This window comes from Pteronotus mesoamericanus, unplaced genomic scaffold, assembly GCF_021234165.1.
Source record: "Pteronotus mesoamericanus isolate MK-2021 breed Mesoamerican mustached bat unplaced genomic scaffold, CSHL_Meso_final scaffold_232, whole genome shotgun sequence".
In the NCBI taxonomy this organism is placed as follows: domain Eukaryota; kingdom Metazoa; phylum Chordata; class Mammalia; order Chiroptera; family Mormoopidae; genus Pteronotus; species Pteronotus mesoamericanus.
Window position 1 is genome coordinate 25,116,585 of NW_026555311.1, and position 27,272 is coordinate 25,143,856.

Here is a 27,272-nt window from a genome sequence, read left to right on the forward strand (position 1 = left end):
CAGTTGCCTCTCACATGAGCCCCAACCCGGCCTCTGGCCTGCAGACACAGGAATGTGTCCTGACTGGACATCAAACGAGCATCCTTTTTGCTTGCGGCATGATGCCCAATGCACTGAGCCACACCAGTCAGGGCAGAACACGATTTTTTAGGAGAACCAACTAAAATATACAAACCAAGTATTTCCCATGAAGTGAAAGGACAGATTCCACTCTTGTGTGGCTTCAGTATGAAGACACACCAGACAGATGAGATGACTTTCCCATTTTGGTTCAGTTTGTAAAACACTGCTTCATGGAGGCAGTGGGGGAGGGGCGGCAGTGACATGAACCACAAAACCCTCACATTCAGAAAAGCGGCAAAGAAAACCTTCTCTGACTTGCCTTAGACAAATTAAGCAAATAAGGAAAAACCACTTAGCTACCCCAGCCCCCTCCTTACAGCTCTACCAATAGCCAACTTCCTCTTCTGCTTCTCATTCTCTGTCCTTTGGCCCCAAAGCCACAAATAGCCCAGGATATTGCTAATATTCTGGTTCTATATTCAGAGTTCAGCTGCTTTGTGTTTAACTCCCTTTTTGTCCCGCATTTCTATGCTTTCTTTGGAATCACTAGAATACAATATGAGATTTTTAAATTGAATCTACATTGTCTTAAAAACATAAATATATACTCATTTAAGTGGGTGTGTGAACAGAAAATTAACACTAAGTATGCAAAATATGAGCTCTTAGTTAAAAGAGCGAAATCAAATCCAAAACTAGCTAGAGAGTACCGATACCCATGCATCGCAGATTTAGTTCCCTTTCCCTCCAAGCTCTTGGGTCCTAATTCTCTTCATGAAAGACATCCTGAGCCCTCAGTTTCATCCCCCGCTCCCCAAACCAGCACTGCCCAGAGGCTCCAAGGGGGCTGGCCCTGTAGCTGTCATTGACATGGGAGCCCTGAGCAGAAACCAGACAGAGTCACAGAATTAAAATGAACGCTGGCTGCAAACACAGGCCAAAGCTGAAAAGTTTGTATCTACTAAATTATTGACAGCAGGTGCATTTGTGCCAAAAAAAAACTCCCATTCTCCAATTATCAAAATTATGGAAGGTTTTGTTCATTTCACATGTCCACTCAGAAAATACGGAAGGGCCATCCAACATAGTCCTAATGTTTGCAATTATATATTAAATAAGACCTTGGAGAAATCTCAACTCTACTTATCTTTTTTTTCCACCAAGAAAGAAAAAAGTAAACTAGGATCCTCTTCCCTGAAAGACTACTGGGAAGCCTACTGGCAGAATTTGCCTGGGTTCGCAGTATTACAGGCTGACACTTGAAACTTGCTCAAGCACCTAGTAGTGAGTAGTTTGTACTCAACTGTCCTCTAATTGTTCCATGTGTGTGGGCTGCCCCGTCTCGACCCGCTGTTCTGTGGCATTCTACCCTGTGCTTAGGTATATGGTTGGGCATTTGGTAGATAATACAAATATTTGCTATTTTGTCTTAAAATTATTTTCAAGCAACTTTTAGTAGCTCAGTGTTTTTTTAAAGAATGTTACATTTTCCCCTTATCTGTTTTTTCTTTAAACTAGGGAAATAGAACAGATCCTATTTGACAGATAAAGCAAAGCAAATCCTATTAAATTCTTTACTGTCTTAATTACCAGGCAGGCTGACCCTCCTTTGGAGGAGGGAAGACCTCACTTAGTTTCTTCCCGCCTGCAGTCTGCTCCTTCCCCCTATATCCCATTGCAGCACAACGTGTTCAATAAATGGCTCCTTCTGGTGAATCTTTGTAAACTGGGATTAAAGGCACAGTTCTGTCAATGTGGTCATTTCTACCAATTGCTTTATTTGCCCCTTTCTTGTTTTTCCTCAGCCACCAAACAAGTCACATTCTAGAGACATCTAGAGATACTCCAGCTCAAGAGCATACTGTAGACAGAACCCTAACCTCTTCTAAACCAAAAACTGACAACACCAAGGAACAGATTTTTCTCCTTAAATAAGATAAGGGTTATCTTTCCAGCTAAGGATCCTAGAATCTGCTTTTTTTTTAATATATATATATATATATATATATATATATAAACTTCAGGAATTTTACCTTCTAGCACTATGAAAGACTGCTGTCACGGTGCACACAAGTCTTTGAGCAATAGATATGCACATTTGAATGTTTATACAATAGATGTAACAAAACCACAGACTTCAACTTAACAAATAAGCTTTAAAAATTCACTTCAAATATTTTACTTTACATTACTAATCTGAATTTTGGAGTCAGTAGCAATAATTTAGAATTTCAGTGATAGGATGTGTGTTCTGAGTCACCTCGTTCAAACATAATGCTGCCATTTATCAAAGAGCAAAAAAAAGATGTTTTTTTCCTCTGTTTAAAAAGATACAGTATTTCATTTACCTGAAAAAGCCATAGTTGAAAAACATTCTGTATTACATCTGTAACTCACTCTCAAATACCAGCACACCCCTCACTCTTCTTTCTTAGGTGGTGAATAAAATATATTAGAACAGAACTTTAGTTTCAAAGTTTCTTACAGTAAGTTTACAAGGAACAAATCTTTAAAAATTAACAGTTTGCCTTCAACATTTTGACCTTGTTTTTACTTTTTTTATGGCTTGTATCTCAAGAAAAACTAACTGGCGCTGAGGAACCAAAAAAATTACTTTCTTTACAGGGTTAAAGATGCCAGTGTTCCCCGAAAAAAAACGAACAACAAAAAACCCCCCAAAAACAAAAGCAAGACAGCTCAAAACATTGTTTGAAATTTTCCCATGATAGAGATGTCCTCTACCTCATTAGGTGGTAGGTTATACAGGTGTACATACTTTTTGAAACACAGCAAACCATACTTACAATCTCTATATTTTACTGTATGTAAATTAGGCTCAATAAAAGGATTTCCAAAAAAATCTCTGTGCAAATCACATAACAATATTGCCATCAGTACTCCGTCTCAGACCTGGATTTTTTGTAGGTCAACAAGATTCTAAGGCAAAAATGAACTTCCGTATCCAAAAGCTAGCAGTGCCCTTGCCCCCAGAGCTCTCCAGAACTTCCATCTAAAATCTTCCTTCACACTGGAATTGCCCCAGATACGAAATTCCACTCACCTCAACTGACTGAGAAGGCATTTTCAGCTTGGTGAGCTTAGATTTGGCAGGCACTTTTAAGTCGGTTTTTTCAAAGGTCTGTTGCCGGTAATCCTCCAGCGGTGGTTTCAGTTCAGGAGACTCACTAGGAGCCTGATCTTGACCATCCATGGGCCGGACATAAGCCGTGGGCTTCTGCTGCATTGCAACACTTTTCGAGGGGAGGGAAGGTGGGGGGAAAGACTGAGAAGGTGGCTGGGGAGGGACTACCCCAAGGCTGGAGACTGCCACTACACTGTCCTGAGGGGTCTCTTTATCTCGGACCTTTGCTGCTGGGTCCTTGGGAGATTTGGCAGGGCAGTAGCCTTTATTGTTATTGTTACTGCTGTGAACCTTGTTGCTTCCTTGTGTCCTGGGAAGAGTTTGCTGGTTGGAATGTACAGGTGACAGAGCGGGCACTGGGGAAGGTAAAGAGGAGAGTAACGGAGAAAGCTCCCTCTCTGGAGCTAAGTCTGTCATCGAACTACAGTGGTCTCCACCAGCTCTGCGGTCGCCGTTTTTGTGATGACCAGAGCTGTAGCCCTCCTGACCAAGGCGATCTTGGGTTAGGTGCTGGCTGTCCGGGGGTGCATAGCTTTTGACATGGAGACTTGGCATTGATTCCATTCTTGGCTGTGCCATCTTTGGATTGTGGCTAACGTTACCTACAGGAAGTGGTCCGGAGGCAGGAGTGCTAATAGGCTGGTGACGGACACTGGTGTTGAAGGAGTGGGATGGAACTTTGCTCCCCTTCTCAGGAAATAAAGGATATCTCGGCTTTCCCAACCTATTTTCAGAAGCATCCAAGCGATGAGGGTGGGACTTTGTACTAAGTAACTCCTTCACTTCTTCATAGTTTCCCAACATGTTCTGTATTCGACTGGATAGCTCATCACCTTTTTCTGTCTGAAAAAAGAAAAAGAAAAATAGGACAGCAAAGTTAGATACTGAAGAAAAAAAACAACCAACATTTAATAAACGATGTTACATACCAGCACTTAAAAAGAAACACCTTGATTTAATGTGTAACTCAGAATTTCATGTGCAATTTAAACTAAGCTCCCCTGTTGAAAAGCCTGTCATGGAAAATATTACTACATACAGAAGACTACATTACCACAAACTTTGGTAATTTTGACTAACAAGGTTCAGAGAATTTTCGTATTTTGTTTTCAGAAACAATCTCTAGAATAAGTTGTCTTATTTCCACAGTCATGGCCCTTGTTCCAACACACTTTTATCACAGAATTAAATATTATGATCAATCAGACTTTCCAGTATACAATAACTACCTTATAGGGCTCTCCAAAAAGGGGAATCTTTTCAGGAAATGCCTCTTTCTCTTGGTGAGCTTCTTGGTTGCGTCTTTCCTTCTCTCTAATTCGAAGCAGGTTTCTGTCTTCATTGTACAAGCTGTTTCAGATGCCACAGAATAACAAAAACAATAAAGTTTATCAGTATCCAAGATATGCTGTGCATACATACATGTTTGAGGAAGGCAACGGTAGGTCAAGAAGAAGCGATGACAGGGAAGAAGATTTAAAGAAAGCATCAGTCTCTCAACTTACTCCTAGATTAAGGCTCAGTCAATGGGCTGTGACCCTCCAGCCTCAGTTCTGGTTCCAGAAACCTACGCATTCACTTTGGGTGACTGCCTCTGCGGCTCAAGACTGACTCCAAACCAAGTGGTGTTTTATAGGCAGTGGTGGAACTGAGACAAGATTAACGGTATTTTTACTTTCAGCTCACAAAGTATAAAGTAGAGGTGGAAGCTTTTCATCTGAAAGAGTCAGCAGGATGTGAACTTTTAAAAAGCTGTTTTCCTGGATCAGTACTAAACATTTTAGAAGATTAAAATCAAAAGGCTTATTCCATAATTAAAAGATTACCAGGTACCCAAAACAGCATTTACTTTTTTCTGTCTATTCTCCTGGGAGTGTCCTGGCATGTAAACTCAAGATCATTTTTATTTCTCATTTCAAATGCCAAGGACAGAAAAATCCAATTTTACAAGTAATCTGATTGCTCTAGTTAAACCATATAAAAATGTACCCTAAATCATGAGCCCTGGCACCAAAAAGGTTAAAATGCATTCACTGACAAACAAAACACAGAGAAGGAAACCAAAGAGCGTGCAGCTTTAGCTAGCGTCTGCACCGAAAGCGGCTGGGCCCACATCAGCCACAAGCTACTCCCTGCCAACTGCACATGTGAGATATGATAATGAAAATAAGAACTATAAAAGACTTTGTCTTCATAGACGTGCTTCTAGTTATGTACTGAATTCTTACCCCGACATTGCTTGAATAAATAGGTAGGGAAATACTCAATTGTCTCGCCAAGATTATATGTACCTTTAGAAATTCTAGCCATGATGCCAGACACCCTCCCCGACCCTACATCCTGGCCTCTCTGCTCTCTCATGACTTCTCTTATTTTCTCTGACAAGAGCCAACTTACTGGTCTCCCTGCCTTCCCCACATCTTGTCCCTCTAATTTAGCCTTCTCATGGAAAGAGATACGATCTACGGCCCTGGTTCTCACATCACTAACCATATTTTAAAATAATAAGCTGATGGCTCTTCACTGCTGCAGAATAAGCTCTATTTTGTTTTTTTACAATTTTTATTGATTGATTGATTTTAGAGAGAGAGACAGAGACATCAGTTTGTTGTTCCACTTATTTATACATCTATTGGTTGAGTCTTGTGTGTGTCCGGACCAGGGATCGAACCTGCCACTTTGGCTTATCAGGGATGACGCTCTAACCAACTGAGCTACACAGCCTGAGCACAATACTCTTAAATCCTTGATTTACATTAAAACCCCTCCATAATCTACTACAGATCTACTCTAGAAATTATCCCCCTTTCTCCCTGCTGGCCTGCCACATGCATTCCACTTGGCAGAATTCCCCACACATACCCTGTAAAGTCAGCCTCCTGTTCTCTACCCAAGAACCCTCATTACTGACTGAAAGATGACCAGCTCTTCCAGGATGAGCTTACCCAGAAAATGTGACTCTCTCGCAAACCACCTGCCTGTCTGTATTCCAGTCACACCAGCCTGTACCCTGTCCCCCGTAATATCCTCAACTTTGATGCTTTCCTTCTAATCACACAAATTCCCTCTGCCTCTCTCACAACCGCGCACCCACATTCCCAATTTTCAACTACCAGCAAATCTCTGGAGTGACTCCGATGTCACCTACTCTAAAGGCTTCCTAAAATCCACTGAGCATGTGCTGATAAAACACCTGGAGTGGTTCTTTCTCTTCTCCCCTTTCCCCTAGAATGTGAACTCCATTTATAACAGAACTTGTATTTCTCTCTACTGGTACTAAAGTATGGTACTTTACATAAACACTAACCATTAAATACTTCAAAATTAAAAACAGCCACTATGCTTACAGTATATTTTTATAAATGTACTTCTAATTTTCTTTTAAAAAATTTACTCTGGAAGACATATATAAAAACAATTTTTAAAAATTGTAACCGTCTAAAAAATGGTCTGCTATTTCCATAGCTCCTTTTTTAAAATTTATTTTTTATTGTATTTTTTGTCCATTACCATTTGCCCCTCTTACACAGCCCACCCCAATCACCACACTCATCCGTGATCTAAAGGTGGGAGAGGCTAAGCTATCTAGTTGAATTCACTTGAGTGTGATAAAGAATTATCGGCCTAGGTAATCATATAAAAACTTTGCCTAGATGGTGGACATCTCAATATCAGATTTTAAGAAAACTCTTAAAACTACAAAATGAACAATTTATGTCAGTGAGCATACTGAAAAAGTTGAGAAAAAACTAAACCAGAGGCTGGCTACAGAGAGTAGTCTTTAACAGTGTGGAATCTCACACGTTTCAGACAGGCTAACTTCTTACTGATAACATCATCACAGACTTGATGACCATTCAAGAATTCCTTACCGTTATTTTAGGATTTTGGTAATTACTCTTGTTGCTCAAAAAAAATTTATCTAATATTAACAAACAACTATGGGAGCCATGTAAGAGTGCTGATCAGGAAATAACTTCTTTTTTCCCTTCAAAAACTTGCTTTCCAGCCACCTTGTTTGCAAGGAGGGGTGAGGCATGCAGCCAACTTTGTGTGACCTTAACGCCCCAGCTTCTCTTTTTCCAAAGCTGCCTGGTGCATGGACCATGGAGGTATCTGCTTTGCTCTGCTTTCCAGATTCTGCTGGTTCCAACTGTGGAGTGCCGATACCTTTATTCACCTGCAAGTGTTCACAGCCTTTGGTTCTGCTTTATAAAATAAGAGTTTTTTCCCACTTCTAAGTAATTGCTACCTTTGTCTCAGAAAAGGGAACCCTAAATTGCAAAACTCTCAGTTCCAGGTTTGAAAGTGAGGGTGTGAATAGAAGCACCTCAACTATCAGGCTGCTTGGAGTCCTCACTTAATTTTCTTATCAACATCACACACATCTTTAAGAAAAACTACACTGGTTTAAAATGACTAAAATACTCCTAAATCAATCAGCTCAGCATTGGTTAGGTTCCACCACACTTGTAGATTTTCATTCTAAAGTAATAAAAACTGCTACAGAAATAACGAGAAAACCCAACTTTATAAATTCCTAACACTGGCTTGCTTGCTGTGTGATTCAAAATTCATGCCTCCCACAGGGAGAAAATCCTGTTAAATTAAGGATTCTAGTTAATTAAGGTTTTACTTCATTAGTTTTAAAAAAACTTAACCCACACCAAGGTTTTATTGGCAGACATGTAATACGATACCAACTGAAAGACAAACATTGAATGTACTTTTTTTATTCACCACCCCCTTCAACTGAGAAGTAGTCAGGTGAGGAAACACGACAGGAGTGTCACTGGTGGGGTGAGTTGTATGCGGTCTAGACTTTGCGAGAAACTCATCCTCACCCACACTGTCTGATGGGCAACGAACTCCCAGTTGGGTCTCACTCACCAAGTCTCCTGGGCAAGGCAGAGGAAGGCAGAAGAGGAAATGCCCAGTCCACAGTTCCCAGGAATATCTAAGGTAGGTAGGCTGTGAGCACTCATTCTTCTGGGTTACTTCTCCTTGTAACTAACAGGAACTTGTCAGTTGTAATGGGTGAGTGTTCTCATTTATTTGGCTTTTACTTATTCCAAGTTTGCAATGGCTTAAGAAATGGTTTGTTAAAAATGACTAGGCAAATATGTTCATGAATATTTTCCTTTTCTTGGTTTCATTCTGAAACCAGGGGAAATGTAAATTTTAAAAAACATGAACACAGTTCATAGCATGAGTAAACCATTGTTCAACCTCTATACTAATTGTTTTTAAAACAAGGTGCAAGCAAGGAGGAGGTGGATGGAAATATTTTAAATGGGGGATTTTAGGAAGCAGTAAATGTCCTACATGATTCACAGACTCTGTAATTACCTTTGAATAATTACAAGTTGACTATCACTTCATTTAATTAAAGGCATTTTTTTTTCCGGTGTGGAGGAAAAAAACGCATTCTTGCTCTCACAGGATAACCTCACCCCAACATCAGCTTTGTCAGACTTTTTCACTGTTCCACACAGAACAGAGTTGCAAGTTCACCGTGGCTGATTTCTACACAGCACTTTGTATTAGATAAGAGGTCATCAGCCTTTAGAGAGTGTCAACTAGAGGGCTCCTTAAAACGCAGGTTGCACTGACCCACCCCTAAACAGTAAACCAGCTGTGGGGCCAGAGATCGACATAGTTAAGAAGCTTCTAGGTGATGCTGAGGGCTGTAAAGAGGGCATAGTCTCTCTGGGCTTCCCAAAAACATCAGCAACGGTGACAGCAGCAGCACAGCCCAAGACTGCCACCCCTCAGCATCTGTCATTCAGCTGGCTCTGATTTAGGTACATCAAATGTGTCCTACTTAATTTTCATGACTGTGAAAGGGGACTTATTAATTCCACAAATGGTACATCCACAAATTCAAAGTCAGGTTTGCCAGGCACCAAAGTTTGTGTTCTCAACCACAGTCTGCAAACAAAGCTCTCCATCTGTGTTATACCGGGCAGTGACAAAGAAGGTGTGCTAGAGTGCATTAACTTGCACGCATAATTCTTTATGATTCCTTAGTCTCCTCAACAATTCAGGCAGTATCCTTGACAGCAGAGCAATCTCACAACATAAAACATGTTTGCTTAAATGTACCCATGCACGTCTATCCTTGCCTAAGGACCTCAGAACAGGGACCTTCGAGAGAGGGATGGCCGACAGCATGAAGCTGCTTTACAACTTACAAAAACAGTGCTACAATGCTTACTCTAGGGTCTTTTTTTTAAACTTACAGATTTGAGGTGACTGACCCCATAGTAACCTCTGAATCCACAAGTAATTTCTAATGGGCAAAAGGGCTTTTCACATTAATTTCTTTCAAGGACAGACTGTAAATAAACTTGCACCAAAGTAGCCTGCTACTGGGCTCTGTTCCCATTCATGTGTGGCTGACTGACAAAGGCCCTGTTGCTAGGGCCTCAGTGCCAGCTTTCTGGTGAGCCCAGGAGTCCCCACCTGGGGAGCAAAAAACATCAAGTCACATGGTCATTTGAAGCAGCTGACTGCATACAAAACAAGTCCACGTGTTGATGTGCCTTGGGGGAGGGAGCAAAGTCTGACCACCCAGTAGAAAGCTATCCATGAGTGCCCCAGAAGTTTGCAAAAGTATTTTTAGATAAAGAATCTCTTTCAGTAGCCAAGTTCTTGCTTTTGGACCATATACCACAGTCCACCATCTGCAAAGTTCAACACTAATGCATCAAAAAGTTCTCTGCAAAATGCATCGAATGACCTCTTCCACCACATTTTTTTTTTTTTTAACTAAGTGAACTAGAAAGATTGATGGAGGACACCACAGACTTCAGTTTCCAGGGCCTGGTGAGAGCGGTGGTGTGTAAGACTCACCCTGCAGAACACAAATGCACAAGCCATTACTAAGGTGGACTGCACCACAGATGTTTTTGCAGACAATTCCACCACTCTCTAAATCAGCGCAGGAGCCTGAACGAAGCCTGGAAATCTAAAACATGCCAGGATGCTCTCGCTTTCAGAGAGGTGGGGAAACTCCTGTGGAATTCAGAGCTGCTCATTCAGGCCCTGAATGCAGTCATTTAGTCAGCCCCATGCTGGGACCTGTCAGAGCACATTTACTTGGGCTTTTCAAATGCTTCTGGGAGAATGTGTGAAAACACTGTGGTAAAATGAAGAAATTAGGGCCCTGTAAGTATCAGTGACAGTGAGCCTCCCTTTTCTCTGTCCCTTGCACTAAAACAGAAAGAACTCATGTAGGAGGAAAAGACAGTTAACAGGAAGGCCAGCTTTGGGCTTGAGATGCAGGGCAAAGCGCTGGCTCTCCTATCTACAGGCTGCAAGGCACCTTCTTCCAAGGCATGAGCCCATGGGCCCTGCTGCTAATCTAGGTTAGTCATGCAGGATTGCTGAATGCCACTGGGCGCTTCCATGGCAACCCTTGGCCCACAGGGCAGGCTGAGCACAGCTGACTACCCATTTATCACCCTTGACTGATCACTTCACACAGACCTTCCTCTGAGAGATGTGACCAACTCTCTCCAGAACTCACACTGAAAAGTTTAATTCTCTCTTGGAGGACAGTGTGTAATTTCTCCTGTGTATTTATCTTCAGAGGCATGGACGAGACCTTGGCGGGAAAGAAAGGGAAAATCTTAAAATCAACAGTGTACATTAATTATGGAAAAGAATGAGTCTTTTTACTGTTTTAGAGGCACTATGCCATTTTGTTTTGACAGTACAAAGGAGAGAGCAAAAGAGAAAACTCACAAGTCTGTTCACAGAAGTTGGGCAACTCTGGCCTAGAGTGGTCACCAAGTAACAGAGGCAAAAGGACAGCACGCTTTGGTTCTTGTGCAAGTAACTTTTTTATTTTGGAAGCCACCCACTGACTCTTTTTTCTAAAGATTTTACTTATTTATTTTTAGAGAGAGGGAAAGGAAGGGTGAGAGTGAGGGAAATATCACTGTATGAGAGAGAAACATCGATCGATTGCCTTCCCCACACACCCCAACCCAGGCACGCGCCCTGACTGGAAATTGAACCGGCGACCTTTTGCTTTGGAGAATGACATCTAACCAACTGAGTTACCACGCCAGTCAGGGCACCCTGGTGACTTTTTAAGTCCACCTTCGGGCCCTTTGTTTTCATGTTTTTCTATTCCTCCAACCGAACATCCAGAGAACATTTTTCACACAATGGCAATATAAGTGTACTTCGAAGTACAAAATTAGTCTTGTGATTAAATTGCATGACTCATAAATACAATTTGAACATAGGAAATCAAAGTGGCTCCATGTCTGAATGCAAAGAAATGCTGCTTCAAACAAATGAAGAATTTTCCCCTCTCTTGCTTTGTGTGTACGAAAGAATTACGCAACTGGCTTTCTCACAATAAAAATCACTCAGCTAAATCTTCCAATGACTTCACTCTCATTACCTTCCCTATCACCTAATACACACAATAAATACAAGGTGGGGCAAAAGTAGATTTACAGTTGTTCGTATGGAAAATAATACAATTAATAAATAATAATGCCAGAATAAGCCGTTTTGCGTACTCATAACCATAAACCTACTTTTGCCCACCCTGCATAAAGGAAAAAAATCAGAGACTTAATCCTAATACAATATCTGATTTTACTTAGAGAACAAATATCAGCCAAGTCAAATGACAAAAAGGCATTATGTCACAGTTGTTTTCCTGGAGGAGCTCCCAGGGGATCATCTCAAAGTAATAGCTCTCTCTGGTACTCCCTTCTGCTTGTCACAGAATGCTCAGCTTCATTATAATAGTGAAAGGGTAGTGTTTTTGCAAAATTGAATCAATCTTTGATATTATACATAGCTGAAAGACATACCACGAGTTTTAAATTGAGACAGCCCCTACTTGGGGGAACTTGAAAAAAAAGTCACTTCAATCTTTACAGGAGATGTGTTCATTTACTTTTCAAAATGAATCCTCCAGGAACCAATGAGCCTGTGTTACTATGGACTAAGGGTCTGCAAGGACACACTTGATAGAAATCTATCGAGGAGTACAGATCAGGGTTGGAAGAGGCTGGCGATAACACGGCGATTTAGGGCAGGGTCCAAGCCCGCACGCCTCCACCCCAGGCCGCACAGGCTGTAAGAGGAGGGTGGGGGGCAAGGGAAGCTTAGCTGGCATTCCGCCTGGGCTCAGCATCCTGTCCCCCGCCTCTGCCCCGCTCCCCAGGTCGCCTTGCCTCAGGTCTGCGGAAAAGCTGTCTTCCACATAACCGGTTCCTGGTGCCAAAAACGTTGGGGGCCACTGATTTAGGGAGTATTCTGTTTAAACATCTGTTTGAACATTCTTTTCACAAAAAAAGGTATTCATTTATTATCTGTGTACTAAAAGCTGATTAAAAACAATAAAAATAGCTTTATACACATATACCAACATCAAAATCAGGGGTCAAGAAATATTGTGATAATGGTAATTTGGCAATAACTCTCACTGGAACCTTGAAAAACTGATTTTGAACACTTGACTCAGTAATTAGATTATTACTAAATAATAATTACAGAACCAGCTGCATAAAGCAGTATATTAGAGACTATAGCCCAAAGTTCAAACACCAGCCGCTGCTGTTTTTTTAATTGGAGTAGTCTCACTGTAGCCCATTTTGTTTCTTACTAGATCACAGAAATGCATGTTGAGAGGTATTTTTTTTAAGATTGTATTTATTTATTTTTTAGAGAGAGGGGAAGGGAGGCAGAGAGGGAGAGAAACATCGATCGGCCTCTTGCACACCCCCAACTAGGGACAGGGCCCGCAACCCAGGCATGGAGGATGCCGGGGAATCAAACCGGTGACCTTTCAGTTCACAGGCTGGTGCTCAATCCACTAAGCCACACCAGGAAGGGCTGAGAGGCATGTTTACCATCTAGGTGGAAAAGCACAAGAACTTGTCCCCCTCCTTAACTGGTCTTAAAGGGGAGTGGAGGAAATGTGTGGGCAGGGAAACACACCTGTAACAAAAGGAGGATAAGGGGAAAGAAGTGATGTGCTTAATGCATCCCCAGGTGCAGTACATCAAGTCCCTTACCGTCCAAACACATTTTGAGAATAAAAACCTAGTACCGACTAAGGAGGGCCAACATGTAAATGACACAATTATACACAGCACATCAGAGGAAAAAAATCATTCTCAACCTCAAGGATTTGAGGATCTGTAGCTAGGAGTTAATAAACTACTTGTTCAATGTTACTTGAAATGAGAACATAATGTTACTGACAAATTCCAGAAAACCCAGTCTCTGAGAAGTGTTCCCTAACATACTGACACTACTTACTGGCAGTTAATTGAAAGGACTTACAGAAATTACCCCCTATAGTGGCAAGAGGCTCACTAGAGATAAATCTGCCACCTGACCAGTTATTTATGTCTCCCCTTGCGGTTATAAAGGTCCCTGGTGTTCAGAGCCACCTCTGACCGCCTGCTCTGTTGGCGCTGTTCATTTGGCACCAACCAGAAACACGGGCAGAAGCTGCTGGCTCCTCCCCTGCCAGCCCGGCCTGCAGTGGGACCGGCCAGAGCACTGCACTCATCGCCAGGTCATCCTCACTGCCCGCTCAGCCGGCCGCGAAGGGCCACACCACATCCCTGCGAAAGAGCGAGGCCGGAGAAAGTCTGGGACGTTACAGAACGCTGTGGTCACAAGCTAAGAAAGAATGTAGACAAGCAAGCTTAATGTTTTGTTGTGTTGTTTTTTTTTTTAAAGGTTTCCCTTATTTAATTCATGCTCAACTTTAAAAAACTGTTCTGGGCAAAAAATCTACTAAGCATCCAAGATTCAAACAGGGTTGTATGGACACTTCTCACTTGGAGCATAGCCCCAACAGGCTCCACATCTTGGGTTGTCTAGCTCCACAAAGCTGCCTGATTGATCTTTCTAAAAATCACCCATCTTATCTTGTTATTCACCTACTTAACAACTTTTCTGAGATCCCTGCTGCCTACAGGATCAAAGCTGATGGGTGGGAATACCAAGTAATGCCCTTCGCCACCAGGCTTCCACTCATGGATTATCCACTCCTTGCCTCACCCCTTGACCCTTTGAGTACAAGGATCTGGGAGGCTGGGGAAAACACAGACCTTCTCTCTGCCAGTTCCCTAATGAATTCCTCACGTGACTTTCAAAAGCTTCCAAAATATCACTGCCTCTAGCCTCAGCCACCCCTCTCACCTCCCATCCTCTGCTGTGAATGATTTCTTCCTCTGGATACACCTGTTCTTACTAATCTGCCCATGTTTACATTTACGAAAATGAGATGGACTGTACAAGTGCCGACAGATTTTCCTTACTGGACTACGAGCTTCTTAAAGGCAAGGGACTATTCCTGAGAGCACAGTGCTTAGCAAAAATGGTGCTTAATATATACATCTCTGACTGAAATAATTACAGTTGACCTTTCAACAACACAAGGTAGAACTTTGTGGGTCCACTTACGTGCATTTTTTCCCCCGATTAATACCTGTCGTATTTCTGATTCACAGTTGGGAGGCCACAGATGCAGGAAGCCTGCATTGAGCAACTCCTTTTTATGTGGGGATTACACAATCCACAGATTTTGGTATCCACAGATTTTGGTATCCACAGAGGTTCCTGGAACTGATCACACCCAGATACCAAGGAACCATTAAATTTTGGGGAAGTCAAAAGTTGTATGTGATTTTCAACAGCTCAGGAGATTGGTGCCTCTAATCCCCATACTGTTCAAGGGCCAACCGTATACCCAAGCATTACTCAATTTCAAACAATCCAAAATTCTCCTGAACACTGCAGGACTTACTATCTGATGACAAAATATGATTCATTGTCTGATACCTAAAGCCAATTTTACCAGACTGTTGTACCCATCAAATGACTCAAACCTAGATGAAAGCTGACATCACTGTTTCCCAGATCAGCCATGAAAGCTGCCTCTGCTAATAACACCATACATATTGTTTATCAGTGTTACAGGTTTTACTCTTCAGTTTGCCATACTTGCCATAGTCATAAGAGCCCAAGTAGACTACACTAAAAATAAAAGAATATTTGAGCAACATTTATAGCCAATACGTATTTCATTTCAAATCAGTAAGATCCAGGATATTAATAAACTGCCTCCAGGATTACGTCAACAACAAAAATCCCCCAATGAAAAATCTCTTCATGCCGGTATAAACGCATCTTGGGGAAAAACAAAGAAAACACAAGCTGTAGAAAAAATAATTTTAAAATGCCCACCGGATTATGTGGCTCCTTCCACTGCTGAAAGCCCTCGATAGGCCTCCCTCAGCATTTGAGATTCACTCAGAAGCCTGGCCTATAAGGCTCCACGCCCAGCATACTTCCTCTTACTTGCTACCTCCCAATTATATTTTCCTTCCCCCTGTCCTTCCTCAAACACTAGCCACAGTGGCCTTTTCATGCCTGAAACAGGCTGAGCGCTCAAGCTGTGTGCTGCTGATCCTAGTCTGGATGCTCTGTCCTTACAGCTGAGGATGTTGTCACTAATATCTCAGGTTTTAAAAATCAACTCCTCAGGGAGGTCCCAGATCTAAATGGCCACTTTGCTCCACCAGCAGGAGCTGTCTAACACTTTACCCTGCTTTATCTCTTTTTATCACTATTTAAAATTATCTTGTCTATTATTCATTTATCTGTTTAATTATGACTGGCTCCCCCACACTCACCTCTAGGAAGAATTCACATTCTGCAAGTCAGTCACCTTTTTTTCTTGCTTCTCACTATATGAGAAACATTAACCCATTAGGCTAAAAGCATATTTGTTAAATGGATGAAATTTTGCATATACACACAGACTCAAGTAGTGGTCTCTTTCTCTTTCTTAATCATATAATTTGAAGTTAACAGAAACATTTTCAAAAGATGCATTTTTTTTAAACCAGGCAGTTATGAACAGTATCCTGTAAATAACTGATTAATACATCAACTTTTCAATTGCCAAACACAAAGCAAGAGAAGAACAAATCATTTCCAAATTAATCTTGTATCTCTTGAGATTGCTGAAATGTCCCTAAGGGGAGTAAAAGACAAAAAAAAAGGGCAAATCTTCTTTCAAGACATTATTCAGGAGCAAGTTGGGCTTTTCTTTTTGTTTGTTTGTTTAAAGAGACATTCTACAGTCATCATAAGAAATTAAACATACTAAGTGGATTTTGTCACTTAACAGCTTAAATACCAGAAAATGCCCAGCATACACCACACTGAATGAATTCTATAGACGAGCTTGGAACCCTGTACAGGATTTATCCTTCCAGAAGGGAGGGTCCCTCCCCAGTGACTGAACTTCTAATACACACATTCCAGAGAACCAATTGCACCACAGACGATAAGAAGAACCATTTGAAACTGGGCCAACGTACCAAGTACAGCTTCAGCCAGAACAAATGCTCAGCCTTGAGACTTGCTAACCAACACCAAAAAGCAACAGGAAAAGGCTTACGTTTGGAAAATGAAAGGAAAAGCAATGTCTGTGTATTGATAAGAATAGTGGGGAACAATAGGATAACAAGGAAACTGGCAAGAAGCAATTTATTTCTCCTAAGAAGAAAACGTTAAGATAACAGGAAAAAAACATTTTAAAAACATCTTTTTCTTGAAATGAGTACACAGAGACCCATCAACACATTTTTCAGTTAGTGAACAAAGAAACAAACAACAATAAAACATTGTGGAGCTCCTCCCCTATCCATTTAAAGAAGCACATTCCATTATTGGAGCATACATCTAAAAGCAAATTCAAGGATCCTCCATTCCCCAGTCAATGTAAGTAGTAAAAACCACTGCCCATTACATTTTAAACACAGCGAAACAGGCTGCTGTGGACACACACATATAAAAAGATAAACTTCCTATGATGGAAAAGGTGGGTTTTTTTTTCAGTCTCTAACAAACACATGGACATAAAAACACAGATATCTAATCTTACTTGCATCTTTCACAAAACAGACAAGTATAAGAACAAACTGTACATATACTGTTTTTACAGATTCATCAGAATTTTTTTCTTTACATCTTGACTTACAGTTAACTCTCCTGAACTGCCCATCACACTTGTTTCCACAGAAAGAAGCTTAATGTCATAAAACGTAGAGGCAATCTCATTATTCCATTCCATTTCATTCCACAGGCATTTCAAGTAGGAAGAACAGGGAGATTATTATAGGAGGAAAGCTGGAAACATGTATTGGTATTTTATATGGCAACAAGAAACAATTACATGTTTCTAAATATTCTCATTTTCATCATAACCCCAGCTCACCTCCTACCACTCATTATAACTGGCATCTCCTGAAAGCTAAACAGTAAGTCATTGTTTTTCTGGAGAAGTCTTCCTTCTTTTTGACCTCTGCTAAGCAGTGCTATGAGCCTTACAAAGCTTGTCAGGATTCTTTGGGCTGCATTTCGGCCCAGCCATGAATATTTATATACAAAATATATTATCTTTTCCCCATCACTGCCAACGGGCAGTTCACTTGCTTAAAATAAAGGATATTTATGAAACTTAATAAAGTATTCCTCCACCTTTTTCAACACCAATAACTACAATCTGAGAATTTAATTTTAAAAGATATGAAATAAACTTTGGGATTTTTTAGATATTGCTTTAAAATGCTTTCAAATTTTCTATTTTCACTCTCTTTGAAAGGCAGAGGCTAATACATCTATTGTAAGAAAATAATCAAACATTCAAAATTACCGAATACACTAATAATTAATATTAAACAAGGCCTCTAATTGTAAACTATTTTCTTCAAACATTAAAATTGCATTTTAAATATTACTTAGGCCCCTTCAAGCTATTTAAGGGCATGAATACTCTTATCTATACTATAGTTTTCTGGAGTCCAATTCAAGATTTTAAGCCTCACAGAATGAAAGCAGAAAATGTTTCCAGTAAATACTGATGCCCGCCCCATGTATGCGCTAGACCTAAGGAGATCCCACAATCTAGAGGGAGAAATAAACAAGCAGGGGGAGTAGCTCTAAGAGTGATTGAAGAGGTTGGCTCCAAGTGCTAAAGAATCAATAGAGAAAAACAGAAGGCTAAATGGAGGAGCCTGGGATGATTTAATCAGGAGCGGTGACATCTGAGCTTGAAGGGCAAGCAGAAGTTTGGAAGTGGGGAAGGGGCCCCGTGCCCCTGCCGGAAAGCTTTTAAGTCGCAGGAGTGGTCATTCACCATGGGGTGTTCACACCCACTTTACCTCATCCCCCAACTCCAGCTCCAAATTTCTCTCAAGAACCCTTGATAATTTGTGGGGATGACGGTCTTTTACAGCCATTAGCTCCACTGGGCTGGCCTAGATCCTCAATGGTCTTGTAGGGCAGCAATTGCCTGAGAATAGTCTGTGAACATTCCTCAGCGTGAATCGTGGTTTCAAATTACTTTGCACGTGGAAAACTGTCAATTTTAGAAAATGAACACAATGGGGATGTCAAAGTTGAGAATACAAATGGACTTAACTGTGGCCTGCGATAATCACAAAAGCCAAACTGATCAACCCTTTCGAGCTCTCTTCCCTCCTCACTGGCCCAACAGGCAGAGTCTCGCTGTCCCCAGAGCTCCCGCCCACTCACGATGGCTTCTTACTGTGCAGTGTCTGGCCTGACTTCTCAATTCAAATGACTTTACACTATTTCAAGACTTCCATGTATCACTCTGTTTGCTGAAGCAACACTGAAAATTCCAGTTTTAAAAGGTTCAGTAGTAAATGTAAAAGAACATTTAGTTGAACATTCCCACTTCAAACTGTTTAATTTCCGGGCATGCTTAGTGCAGAAACTTCAGACTTGTGAGTAAAATTAGTCCAAGGAGAATAAGGCTACTGGTGGCAAGGGGGTGGCGGGGTGGCAGGGTGGCAGGGAATTTAAACATTCCTATTTGAATATATATTGATCAATACTTAAACTTCAACCTAAAAATGTACATTAAAAAATATATAAAGCAGAATGATTAGACCAAGGGATGGCAAACTATGACCTATGGGGCAAATCTGGCCCAACTGTCTGTTTTTGTAAATAAAATATATTGGAACACAGCCCCCCCCCCCCCCCCCCCCCCATCTATGTACATACTGCCTGTAACAGAGTTGAATAGCTGCGAAGTTGACTAATTGCAACAAAGACCCATGGGTGGGAAGGCCTAAAATACTTACCATCTGGCCCTTTACAAAAAAAGGCTGGTCAACCCCTGGACTAGGCCTTACCTCAGTAAGAAAGAAAAACAAAGGGTGAATTTTAAAGTTTCATTTTTTAAAGGAGTGGAGTGCAGACTGCTTCTAAAATTATTTCTGCTGAAATATATCAGTCTTTCAGTAATACCAAATTTCCCTGTTATCAGCTTTCCTGCCATAATGAGAGATGAGAAATAGCCATTCTTCTAATTATCTAATTGTAATGCTTTCCTCTTTCATTCCAAAAGACTGGCATAATGTAGTGAGTGGTGATAAGTGCACCAAGCTGGCAGCCACTCTCCATACGATGTTATCTAATAACTCTAGGATTCAGCCTCTCCACCTCCAATACTTTGCCTGGCCGAACAGTCAACAGCCTCAAAAGGTCTGTAAAAAGAGTGTGTTGGTGGAAGTTTAGGGGTATAGTAGGAAACATAAAGAACATCCCAGTCACTGATGCCAGCAGCACCTTCAATGGAATAATGAAAGTCACACTACAATCTTTCTAATTTTAGGGTGAAAGAAATGGAAAAGAACAGAATATGTGGGAGATGGCAGAGAAGAAGAAAACATTAGGAGAAGCTCCAGGATTAAAATCTCCCAAGGCACAGTGAGTCCATCCAACTACACTGAGCTATCTACTCCAGCAGGCGGGTGTGGTTTTTGGAAAATATGAAGAATGAAGCCTGTGGCTGCTATTAAAGGTCAGAACTTACTGTTCCTCAAATGTCCTGATGTTACCGAACAATGGACCCATGGGGGGGCGGGGGATGCCCAGATGCTACTACCGAAACAATGACCCCTCCACTTCCCTGGGGTCCCTCGGTTGTGGGTCCTTTGCCCGCTGCCCTTGGAATTATGGCTCTCAATGGCAGAGTTTGGTGAAAAGGAAAAGAACTATTTATTCAAAAGTTACACAGGTTTGATTAATGGCTAAATGTCACCCTTAAACCTCAAAATCCCTTTAAAACACCCACCGACACACACAGTCCTGCCTTCCCCCTTTGCTCAGTCTGGCCAGGCAGGCCTGTCAGGGGTACCGTCCCTCCAAAGAATAACAGAGTCCGGGGCTCAGCTAGGCAGGCCTCTCGGGGGTCTCAGCACCATCCGCTGCGTCGCCGCGATCTCCAGCTCTTTATCCATAACCATGTGGCACCTTCTCATGGCCCACTAGCAAGAGTCCTTTCTCCCCTCTTTCTTCCCGCGTGGTCTTCACACTGTTCCCCAGAGTCTGTGTCCCTTTGTCTCTCCCACAGGCCCCTGTCTCTCCTTCCTCTCCCAGTAACATTCTGCATTAAAAGTTTTTCAGGCCTTCTTGGTTAGCCTTGTTGAGATGTAAAATAACCCTTTTTGCACAGAAGGAATGAAGCTATCCTGTTATTGACATGCAAAATGACCCTCAATGGCCCTGCTCCACTTCAGGTAAGAAGCTGGCCTGTTACTGATAGACAAAGTAACTCTCAAAGGCCCTGCTCCAGGTCTTCCATCCCCCATAGCGGTCCATCTTGGGGTGCAGAGAATATTTTTCTTGGACACCCCAATTTCTGGACCCCATTACAAATACCCTTAGGGGGCCCTGGCCGTGCCCCGTTACGCTGATTCTTTAGTCATCTGCTGGGAGACTGTACCACTACATTTGAATACCTTTATTGAAATACAAGGAAATCTGTCAGGCTGACAGTGCAAGGAAACAGGTTGACAGTGTTGATAAAACTGAGATGTTGAAATAGAGGGAGAGTGAACCTCTTACATATGTTTATGTCTTAACTCCTTAGAACTTAAAAGCTCCTAGAGGGCCTCTCACTAATTAATCCTGTCCTCAGGGGGACGCTGTTTCCCTTAGACTTGGGGTCCAATCACAGACTCAACTATTCATCTCCTTAAAATAAAAGAGCTGATGAAAGGGATCAAATATTTATATCAGACTTTACCAAAAGCTCCTGGCTCGTGAAATAGAAATAAACAGGCAACATGCAACCAGATAATTTGACCGACAAATTACAATTTACACACTTTCGGCTCCAGGCCCCTGGTTACCTACAGATCCACCTGCTTACACAGTTACTTGGTAAAACAGTCCATCACCCCCAGATTTCTCTCATCCTGGCGGGAGAGAAGCTCTGAGAGCCCTGGGCCCACCCACGTAGGATGAGGGACAGCATCTAATCTAAGTCCATCTCTTCTGGGGGAGACTCTGCCTCCCTACTCATGACTTCACATCATCACCCTGGAAAAACCACAACCCCATTCTGTGAGCGTTCCTCTAATCCATGCACTCTTAAAGCAGCAGTGGGTGATTTGGTTATAGTCTGTCAGGTGCATTTTACTATTACCCAGAAAAGAGGAGGTCTCAAAGAAACAGACAGGAGTCTCTATTCCCCATAAAGTGTCTTCACTGGAGGAAAGGCTAATTCCAAAAAAATTTATCATTAATGATTTTGGAGTCGGACTCAAATGCTCAAAGCACTTTGTATAGAAGACTTTGCTTATTTTAAAGAAAGCAATTACCATATCCCTGGTCAGAGACAGAAGAAATTTTAGTTTGTAACAGTAGTGAGAGGTTTTATTTTTAAAAACAATATTCAAAATACCTTAGGAGGGTTGAAAATCCCAGAAACTCAATAAAGCAAGCAAGGAGAATTCTTAGCTAGAAACAACATGGGTAAAGAAAAGCATACCTTCATCCAAAGGTTTTGGTCTGCGACCTCAAAAAATTACCCAAATATTCTCTACAAAATGAGATATTATCAAACACATCTTACAATTTTTAAAAAATAGAAATGACCTTAAAACAGTGCCCAACCTGAGGCCCGTGGGCCGCCTGCAGCCCAGGGTGGCTGTTGACTGCAGCCCAATACAAAACTGTAAATTTACTTAAAACACTGTGAGGTTTTTTTTTGCGTGTAATTATGTGCCACAATGTATTTAATTTGTGGCCCAGGACAACTCGTTCTTCCAGCATGGCGCCAAGACGCCAAAAAGTTGGACACCCCTACAAATGAAGAAAAATATAATACGAATGTGCATATTTACTTATCTTCTAATTATCTTCCCTCATACACACCAAAGAATAACCCTAAGATTAGTTCTGTACCCTTACAGGAGTTTAGGTTACACAGCTGTATGTACTGTGAAAAGGTTACCAGGATACCTAAGGTTTGTGCATTTCATGGCACATAAATTTTACGGCAACAGAAAAAAACCTGTATGTAAAAATACTTAACTTTAATGACATACAAGGTGAAACAGGAAAAAGTACACGGATATCTGCAATTTACATAAGAAGCACAGAACAGAGATTAATGGACAAAAATACAGCAGTGAAGAGATGAACAGACATATGGTAATGCAAGTATAATAAAGCATTAATAACATAATCTGGGAATAAAGCTTTTTGCTATGAAATTCTTCTTTCAAAGTTTTCTGAATGTTTGAAAATTTTTATAACACGATGTTAGGAAAAATGATAAGAATAAACTAGTAAAAATAGCAGGATCTGAGAGGATGCCACACACTGGGAGCTTGCCCATCTTTTCATTAGACACTTACGGAGACTTCTGGTTAAATCTGAAGTTTTATCAGAAAGGATTAACCTGCAAGCACAAATTCATCTATCAAATGGCACCGTGGACCTTGGGACGGAAGGGAGCAACAGAGGGGTCCTGCCTGAGTTGGCAGCAGAACTGAAGCAGCTTGAGTATACACATGCCTGCTGCAGGACTGATCTCTCTGCATGCACCCTGGGCAAAACCTCACCTCTCACTCCTTTAAACTCTTGCTCTGGCTTCTGCTTTTTGCTCTGCTGAGGCACGACAATTGATCCAGTGGTTACGCACACTTGTAGGAGTAAGTTTCCGGCTCCTACCTGGACAGCTTTCAGGACAATCTGCTTAGCAGCCACTGTGAAAACCTCATTCACCTTTCCCTCCTCCAGTCTTCATCTTTTAAAAGAAATAAGTTGCTTTTTCCTATTTGAGAACTAGGTTGTTTGTGGGGTTTTGGAAAGTTAATCTCTGATTCTTGTCCTGTTTCTTCATGTACTAATTTAGTACCACCACCAGAATTACATTTCCTTTTTCATATTTCAAAGTGTTTTTCCTGCAAGTCCTTTCCTACAAAATTACCAAGCCAGAAAGCTTTGGGCTTTAAGGAGGGCCTCATTCTACAGTTCTGTTTTTCCTGGTTTGAGTCGCATCTGATATACAAAAGGCCCAGATTTCAGAAATGCATTTTACACAAGTCAATCTGTAATACAGTAGGTGGTTTCCTCATGTCTACCGATCTCCGATCTCCAATCTCCAATCTCCCTGATCTGTTTTTTTCCTCCTTTGCGCTAGTTCAAAGTGCGCCACAATCAACCTCTTCCCTGCCAGATATGTTAAGGCCTTGTCACTCAGCCTTCTTTCCTTGCTAATGGGCTCTCCTCAACTCTGACCCCTCTATCATCTGCTACAGAACAAAAGGATGTCCACTCAAGGTCCCCAAATGGAGACTGCTGTTTGTTAGTCTCCTACCATGTTTCTACCGAATTAGGGGAAGGCAGAAAGGAGGCTGAGCAATACAGAGCAGGGTGGAACACTCTGGTTACTGGCACAGTATGCTTGTTAAAGAGGATGGCCTCTAGAGTTAGTGAAGGGTTCAAACCCGGGTCCTGCCAATTCCTATCTGTGATCCTTTCAGCAAGTCATGTAAAATACCTGAGTCTCAATTACACCAGCCATTAAGGGGGGTGGTGATAAATAATAGTACAAATTCCCTAAGATTCAGTTGAGGGTTAAATGAGCTAATGACTGTTAAAGTATATGGTATACAGAGAGCACTCGAGTGGGTAAGAAAAGAGAAGTCTGAAAATGTCCCTCAGATGGACCCGCAGCCCTGAGAAGAATACTGAGCTCTTCAAATACCCCACTCAGGTTTTCCACTTTTCAAATTCACAGCCTGCAGCCATCTAAGCCTTTGCCAACACCAGATTCCCTTTATTTTCTCATTACCACACTCAGAAGTGTTTCTTCCATTTTCTTAACCACTAAGAAAAGCTTGACCACTTCTCCTTTTTCTACAGGGCTATGTAATTCACAGGTATCCAGCACTGTTTTGCACACATTGTGTCCCTAAAAAAAAAGGGTAAATAACATCCAGGGCCAGGACTGATTGAGTTGCAGTCTGATTACAATGTACAGGTGTCCACTGAAACACAAATATCCTCACATCTATGAACCAGGGGAACCTGTAGAGCAGGGGTTCTCAACCATGCACAACCAAAGGCACTGTTAGAGACATTTTGAGCCAAATCATTCTTTGTGATGGGAGCTGTCCTGTGCATTGCAGGATGTTTAGCAGGATCCTCAGCCTCTACTTAGATGATGGTAGCATATCCTCCCCGCAACTGGGACAACCAAGTATGTTTTTAGACATTGCTAAATACCCCCATGGCTGGGGTGCAGTGTTGGTAAAATTCCGCACATGGCCATGTTGAGAACCATTGCTGGAGAGAATGAGAATATTCCCCAAGTCCCTGTGTTACTTTTCTACTCAGACAGCGGCCATCACAATGGAACAGGTTAAAAACAAACATGAGAAATCTCCCCTAATAGCTACATTTGTGACAGGCACTTTTGAGACTGGCACTACTAGCTACTGCCAACAGGGTAAGTCACAAACTCTCTAAGCTCTGGTTTTCTCTTCTCTAAAATGGAGATAACTGTTCCAAAGGTTTAGGACTGTGGTAAGGATTAAATTAACTAATGTATACAGAGTGCTTAGCCCAGTGCCTGGCACATATTAAGTATTCAATAACTGTGAGCTATTAATAAATGTATACAGCTGGATCCGAAGTGCTGGGCAAAGCAAGACAGGCACTGGTTCCCCCCCTACCACCCCATTCCTTCTATGCTTCTCCTACCCAATCTCCTTTCCAAGGAGAAAGTAAGATAATTCCATACTAAACACAGTACAATGGTCCCTAGAGCTAACAGCATATGGAACAGGGTAAGAAACCAGCAGAAAAAAGGAGAATCCAAGGATGGCATGGAAAGTGTGGTGTCCTGCAGCAGAGGCAAAGGGCTGTTTGCATTTCATACAAAAAGGAAGAGGCAGAAGAAGGTCTCCTTCATTCCAAAATGAGTTTCTGATACGGAAGTGGCAACCTGAAGAAAGTTTATGCAGGAAGGTTCCACCCACATATATCTTACTTTCCAAGTATTACAGGAGTTCTCTGAGTTACAAATACTCCATAACCTGAAATAGTTGCCTCACCTCTCCCTAATTCCCCCAGTGGTAACAGAGTTGTGGGGATAAAGCACTTTCCAGAGCTGGGCATTAGGAAACACTGACTTCCCATTTTTCTGCACATTTCTTCACCCTGAGAGGAATTTTACACAAACCATGTTTCCCTCCTCTTGTTCCCTTTTCCTGTCTCACAGTCACAGTTCTGTTAAAGACAGACATACACAGACACCTTCCACCTTCCTCTTCCATCCTTGGCTCCATTATAAACCAAGGAGCACTGGCCCTATATGTAAGTACTGTATTTTGCTGTGCATAATGAGCATTTTTTTGCTCAGATTTCTAAGGGAAAAAAATAAGAATGCGCATTATACATGGGTAGTACTAATTCTGTATCTCTATAAATGTTTTTAATTTTATTGATGCCTACGTGTAAAAGTAACTCTAGAAAGCAATAATGATATCCATATGCAAAATCATACCCTGGAATATGAAAATCTGTTTTGTTTCTAAGTATAAATAAGTAATTGAATTAAAAAATTAAAACAAAAGATATTTTTCCTCAAAGTTTGGGCCAAAAACATGGGTGCGCATTATATGTGGGAGCGCATTATACACAGTGAAATACAGTACATGAAGAACAAAGAAGACATTTACATGAAAGTCGGGAGTAGATTAGTAGAGGCTGTGATGTCAGCTGTCACTTGCTGGCGGTATAACCTTAGTCAACTAATATCTACGAGCCTCACATTCTTCATCTGTAGGATGGGAGTGACAATTCCCACTTACAAATTCAATGATATCTAACATGTAAAGTTCCTGGCTCATGGCTCAGAACATAACAGAATGCTCAAAAAATGATAGTTATCATCATATATCAAAGTTATAAATAAAGCCTCTGTCCTTCAAAGTGTCAGAGTTTACCAAGAGAAATGCTCCCAAATGAATTCATTTTCCTCCTACATTCTCCTATTAAAACCTAAAGATCCCTCATACAACTCTTCCCTCCAAAACAAACAAAAACCAACTTAAATGTAGGATAAACTGTCTTATTCAAGTATGGTTTGTGTGCATTGTTTCATCAGTTGCACTATTTTATTCATTATTGTTCCAAAGGTTTGACATTTTGGCACTGAGTGAAGAAACATTGTGGGTTCAGCCTATAGGCCTAAACTCTACACAATTTTCACTGCTCCTCCTACAGAATACTATCTGTGTTCCAAACCTATTTTTTGGAAGAAAAGCAGTCAGTAAATAGGAAACAGTCTGGTTTTGTTTTATTTTTTTTAATTCCCAACACCTACTGAAATAACTACCCACTCTTACCAGCTCAACAAGGAATATATAGTGAAAAAATAATTTCTGAATTAAATTAGATATGTTTTCCTCAAATAAATGAATAATATCAATGACTCTTGCTGTCCTATAGTTTGGGCACAATTTTTAAAGGAATTCTATAAAAAATATAAGTGTCTGAAATTTCTGTTCTTCATTATTTAAACAAACATCATTAAATTAAAATTTACAAAGTCAAGGACAATTTCCAAAAATGTATTATTTCCTTGTCATTTTTTAAACAAGACTGATAGCAAGAACAAAAAAGGATGTAATTTTTCACCAGCTATTTTTAAATTAATATTTAAAAGCAC

General features: G+C 41.1%; 1 protein-coding gene across 1 annotated transcript in view; it reads right to left on the bottom strand.

The window, feature by feature from the left end:
- Nucleotides 1-27,272, bottom strand: part of AFF1 (ALF transcription elongation factor 1) — a 202,367-nt gene that overhangs the window by 97,072 nt on the left and 78,023 nt on the right. Inside the window, exons 3-4 of the mRNA XM_054591768.1 lie at nt 4,435-4,555; nt 3,125-4,048 (exon numbers count right to left, since the gene is read on the bottom strand). Coding sequence (XP_054447743.1) covers nt 3,125-4,048; nt 4,435-4,555 — 1,045 coding nt within the window. The remainder of the gene's footprint in view (nt 1-3,124; nt 4,049-4,434; nt 4,556-27,272) is intronic.